The sequence below is a fragment of the Larimichthys crocea genome, chromosome XIII, assembly GCF_000972845.2.
Source record: "Larimichthys crocea isolate SSNF chromosome XIII, L_crocea_2.0, whole genome shotgun sequence".
Lineage (NCBI taxonomy): Eukaryota > Metazoa > Chordata > Actinopteri > Sciaenidae > Larimichthys > Larimichthys crocea.
The window spans coordinates 35847503-35853523 of NC_040023.1; the positions used below are offsets into that span (position 1 = coordinate 35847503).

The 6021-nt window shown below is 38.5% G+C and overlaps 1 protein-coding gene across 1 annotated transcript; it reads left to right on the forward strand.

Annotated features, from left to right (window-relative positions):
* The first annotated feature begins 769 nt into the window (after window positions 1-769).
* LOC109142698 (C-type lectin domain family 10 member A) lies at window positions 770-5992 on the forward strand. The gene is made up of 7 exons (XM_027287331.1): window positions 770-995; window positions 1935-2012; window positions 3754-3858; window positions 4793-5188; window positions 5282-5451; window positions 5575-5687; window positions 5764-5992. The coding sequence occupies exons 1-7, from the start codon at window positions 917-919 to the stop codon at window positions 5891-5893; spliced, it is 1071 nt and encodes a 356-aa protein (XP_027143132.1). The 5' UTR covers window positions 770-916; the 3' UTR covers window positions 5894-5992.
* The last annotated feature ends 29 nt before the right edge of the window (window positions 5993-6021 follow it).

Here is a 6021-nt window from a genome sequence, read left to right on the forward strand (position 1 = left end):
AGAATTTAGTTGCATTTAGTGGTGTGATCGCTGCATTGCCATCCCCTCACATCACCCTCACCTTCCTTGTGTAAAGGAGAAATGACACTTGAAAGGCCTTGTCTAGAGTCAGTATTCATTTTAGAATATTATATTGTTATGGTCTAATTAGCAGAGTCATACTGACCACTCTCACAGCGGCAATACACATTAGAATCCCATAAAAGCTCTCCAGTTAAGTCTACTGTTTACAATCAGCACGCCACACCTGCCAGGTGAGTGGATTATGTTGGCAAAGTGCTCACTAACACGGATTTAAACAAATTAGTGCCCAAAAACAAAAGAGATGTTTTTATATTTTTGTTGAATGCACATTTATACAAACTGTGGTTTATACTGGAGCTGTGCAGTATAGTGAGTACATGTTGCAAATTGCCACACAAGAAGAAGAAGAAGATATACTTTATTAATCCCACGAACGGGGAAATTCTTTTTACACTCTGTTTTATTTACATGCATTTACCCAAGATACACACACACATGCAGTACAAGGCAAAGACATGCAATTTTTGCAGAGAGATGGTGGAGTGATGGGCAGCCCCCCCTGAGAAGCGCCCAGCACAAGAGAAGCTGTGTCAGTCAAAACTGAACCAAGAGTCTGGGTGTTGATTTGGTTACTCTTGAGACGACATGAGCTGTATTTCTGTTTGTAACATTACATCTTATCTTTACGTAAAACCGGAACACACACACACACATGCTTGTGTTCAAGTTCATGCGCAGCCAGAAGTATGCAAATTACATTCTTGACCAAAAGCAGTGACAGTCATATCAACAGAGGAAACAACCAGTTCTCCCGTATGAGGAAGTTCTGTCGTTCATTTACAGTGATACTTCTCTGCTCACAAGTAACAGAAAACTCAGAGCAGCTGTAGCAATGGCAGAGATAAAGGAGAAGGAGGAGATTAACTATGCTTCAGTTGTGTTCAAAAACAAGAATAATCCCCCACCCGAAAGTAAGTTTACGTTTTTCTTTTTTAAATACAGTACAATACGAAAAGATTTCTTAAAACACGCTACTGATATGTTAGCAGCATGACACTGAAGAAATGTTTTCTGAACTGCACGCGTGAGTTTTTACATTTGTAGTGTCTGCGGGATTTGAACCCACATAGTACAGTAATGGTCTGTGATGTCGTGATGAAATGTGACCAACTCTTACTAACTATACTCCACTGGATTGGACAATTTCAATGATGCTTAACTGCAGTTACCATTTCTGAATGTGAAGTGATGAATTAACTCTCTCTAATTACATTGTTCAAGGATTGAAGTTATATATGAAATTGTGTAAATCTGCTCCCATGCATGTATTTTTAACCACATTGGATGTAAACTGTTGTCCTTTTCGTCACACATGACGGAGATAGGTCACAGCAACCTAAATGTAGTGAGCAGGATGTGCAATGAAGCTGTTACTTTAAAGTGTTTCCCCAGAAAAGTTTCCGTTGTCATGTCATCACTCATACCAAGTGAAACAGTTTCACCAATTAGCGAAGAGTTTTAATGCCCTGTGAGTCTAGGGAGTGGTTGTCAGTCATCAAATGTTGTTCATTTTGGAGCCATTTGAACAGTGTGCAGTAATTTAACCATGAGATTATGGAGGGGCGCTGTGTGTGGCTGTGTAATAGTTACTCAGGAGGTAGAGCGGGTCGTGCACTAATCAGATGTCCGGCAGTTCGATCCCCGCCTCCTTTAGTCTGAATGTCAAAGTGTCCTTGGGCAAGATACTGAGACTCATGCGTGTGAATGGTTAGCTCCTAAAACTGATGAGCAGTTGGCACTTTGGAAGCCAATGCCAACAATGTGTAAAACCACTTTGAGTGGTTGCAAGACTAGAAAGGTGCTACATGAGTACAGTCCATTCATCATTTTTATGTCCTTCAATCTTTCAGTTAGAAAGGAAGACGAAATTGTGTATGATGAAGTGAAGACACAAGACAAAACAGCCGAGCAAACTGGTGAAACAAATGGTAAGTTTGTGGAGAACAAGCAAATACGTACACCACATTCAGTCCTTATTACAACTTGAGCGATGTCTGTTACAGGAATTTCTAAAGAAAAATCCTTGAATAAGGAAGACTAGATTCAAAGTATCAAAGTTTAAGTTGGATTTATTATTCTTGTACAAGAAGAAGCATTTAACAGTGCAACACACAAAGAGGGTTACAGAGAAAAGGCTCCCTGAGGAACTCTAACAGTTGGTTCTTATACATTTTTTAAAATAATCTGTCTCGGACACCTCCCACCTGATACAGATAATATCATAACATTCTTTTTGGTTTTCTGCTCACTAATGAGCATTATGATTCATACAACAATGTTGTAATAAATAAATAAATAAATAAATAAATATATATATATATTAGGGCTGTCAATCGATTTAAAAAAACAACTAATTAATCGCAAAAATTTCTGTAATTAATCGCGATTAATTACAGAAATTAATCAATAAATGTATCAATAAATTAATTGCATTTTTCTGAGACTGAAGCTTATAATGAATATGTATTTATGTAAAATGATCAAATTAATGTAGAATAAACACAGAGAAGGTATATTTAAATTCATTCATTTTATTGGCTTAAGGTGCACATATGCACAGTGCAAATAGAAAAAAGCCAGAATGAGGAAATGTACTGACGAGTGCCACACTCCTGTAGTGTAGTGTAAATTCGGCTTTGCAAACTCTCCTTTAGTTAGGATAGATCATAGACATATACATAGACTCTCCTTTAGTTAGGATAGATCATAGACACATATACATAGACTCTCCTTTAGTTAGGATAGATCATAGACATATACATAGACGCCTCATTGAGCACGTTGGTCCATTGCTGCGATACGTTAACCTGTCCGCCATATTGGATGTGGCAGATCTGCCCGTAAACTAATACAAGCAGGGCCGGTTTTAGCTGTGGGCAATGTGGGCGACCGCCCAGGGCGCAGTCTCCGTGAGGGCTTTAAGTTAAGTTAATGCCTCTTATACACCCATTAACACACACACTAATATATCTGGGAAACAAAGCTCTACTTTGCCACATCCAAAATGGCGGCGACGTCGACGTACGATTCAGCGCTCGAAAAGGTTAAGGGTCAGCCGCCACCGGAAGTAAACAAAACCGCGTTAATTGCGTAAATTTTTTTTAACGCGGTAATTGTTTAAAATTACAATGTCAAGTAACTCAAGTGTAGTTTAGTAATTTCTTCTACTGTACTCAGCCAGTACTTATCTCCAACAGTTGGAAGTCTTACAAAACGGGGGTATGGCGTTTAAAAGATGTCAGTGAGGATCTAGTGTTCACACTGTACTACAGGAAGTGTATGATCAGTTTCTTAAAAAAAAAAAAAAATTCTAACCCAAATTAAGGAACTAGTTTTGTGTTTCTTCATTTCTTCTTTGACTGCTTCAGCCGCAGCCAACATTACAGCTACTAACTATGAAATACTGCTGTTACTATCACCAGCACTTCTACTGCTACACTTATCACAATTGCAAAAGTTTTCAAAGGATAGGTTCACATTTATTCAAATCTTCGTAAAACAGGATGTCTGTCTGATGGACAACATGTACAGTCCTTGTTCTGTGTACAAATCTGTCTGGGTCAGATCAAGAACTACTACTACCGTGGCGAGAGAGTAACACAGAAGAGAATGTTGCACTGAAAAGATATATTTATATATTCCTAAGATATTTCTGTTGTTTCGTCTCAGCAGGAAGGCAGCCCCACAAGGAAGCAAACAGCGGGTGGTTGCCTTGTTGTTTGGGGATTCTCTGCATCATTCTGGTGTCGGTTCTCATCGCACTCGGTGTCATTCGTAAGTATACAAAACATTTCAGCCATTTCATTCATTGATTGATGAATTATTTGTCACAGTCTGAAGACGAAGAAGAAAGTTTCCAGAATAATCAACATAGAAATGTATGCAAGACACTTATTAGACATGATTCTTGATTACATGATGTTTATTTCACAACAACGTGCAACAATTTATTGCAACTTTGGCACTGGTGAGGCTAACGCACAGTGCAGCACATTAGTGTGTTGTTTGCACACATTTTATATCGTGTTGTTATAAATATGAAGCAAAATGAATCTGTCAACTACAGTTGACTGAATATATGAATTCATATTAGACAGAGGCCACACCACAGCAATGAAAAAAGAAGAAGGAGGTTGAATATTGTTGATTTTTTTTTTCTTTGTCAACAAATCTTCTGATCAGACTAACACGGATCACTGATCCTACTAACACATTATCTGTGTATTAAAATGTGTCTACTTCCTCTGTGCCATAGAGTTTTAATGTCCATCAACTTTAAAAAGCCACACTATTGCACATGTTCCGTCATAACCATGGACATGGCCACTGTAAATTGAGTCCCATACAAACCGTCCTAGTGCCATAAAGGCTGGCTAGCACATCGAATCTGTGTCAACAAGCGCACTATTCACTCCTGTTGGATTAATGATTACTTCAAACAACAGAGCCCAGCTGTTTGAGGCAATGTGAAATATTTACCCTAGGGGAAGTTGGAAGATATTGAGAGACTGCCAAGCACAGTTTGTTGTAGTCTTTTCATTAGATTTGTTGATCTTATCAATTAAAGACACACAATGAGAGCCTGGTACCTAAAAAAAAATGTGAAAACTTGAAGTAGAATAGACAGGAATTACCTTCCACAAGTGGCAGCATGACAAAAGAGAATGCATTGTTTCTATCCCTCAAGAAGTTCATTTTCATTTTGCAGTTACATTAAAACACAAGACTGAGCTGAAGCAGTTAAAAAAGAAACAAACGTCTCTGCTGGCTGACAAAAACAACCTGACAGAGCTCAACCACAAACTCAGCTCAGCCAATCAAAACTTGACGAGGGAGCACAACAACCTGACTCGAGCCTGTGCTGTCTTAGAAAGCAACCTCACAGACCTGAAGTCCCAAAACCAGGAAGTGGAGACACAAAACCAGCAGCTGAAAGGACAAATCACAAACCTGACGTCACAAACCCAGGAAGTGGGGACACAAAACCAGCAGCTGGAAGAAGAGAAGAACAACTTAACAGCAAGAATACAAGAGCTGCAGAAACTATGGAACCAGAACATCAGCCAAGCTCAGATGAGCGTTAATCTCTACTGCCCCATAAGAAGTATGTTCAGAACCCATTAATTGGCTCCAAAAATAATCAATAACAATAACATCACTGTAGTAATCCTGTTTTTTGGTTGATCTCTTGTTTCAGATGGTCAAAGAAAGTGTAAGCCTTGTCTGGATCAATGGACAGCCAAACCACCCAACTGCTATGCGGTTAATAACGCTGAGCCTCCTAATCGGAAAACCTGGGAGAGTGCTAAAGAAGATTGTAAAGAAAAGAATTCAGATTTGGCTGTCATAGCTAATGAACAGGAGAAGGTAATGAACTGTGGAAATTCACATTTTTATGACAACCAATATAGAATGAAAATGATTTTCTTTAAGTCTGAACATAGTGTGAGTCTGTAGGCTGCAATCTGATAACTGTCTCTGTGTTGTCAGACATCTGTTGGTGAAGCGCTTTGGGACGGCATAACATACAATAAATTCTGGATCGGCCTGAGAGCTGAAAATGGGAAATGGAAGTGGCTCGATGGAAGTGAACTGACTAATAAGTAAGAGACACATTACTAAACATTTTGAATTATAAAATCTATCAGCCTTGATCTAAACTTCATGTTTTTCCTTCAGCTCCTGGATACAACAACCAGCTACTGATGGTCAATGTGCACTTTTTCGTAAGTACAACAAATGGAGATCAGAGGACTGTAATGAGAAATATCAATGGATCTGCCAACAGAAGGCTTTAACTCTGACTTGAGAAGGTTACAGGAGACTCTGTAAATATTAATTACATGTTAAATAAAATCAGCTGGCTTTAACATATCAAACTCTGAAAAAATCTACTTAAATTTAAAACATTTTAATAGGAATTTATTTTGTATAGAA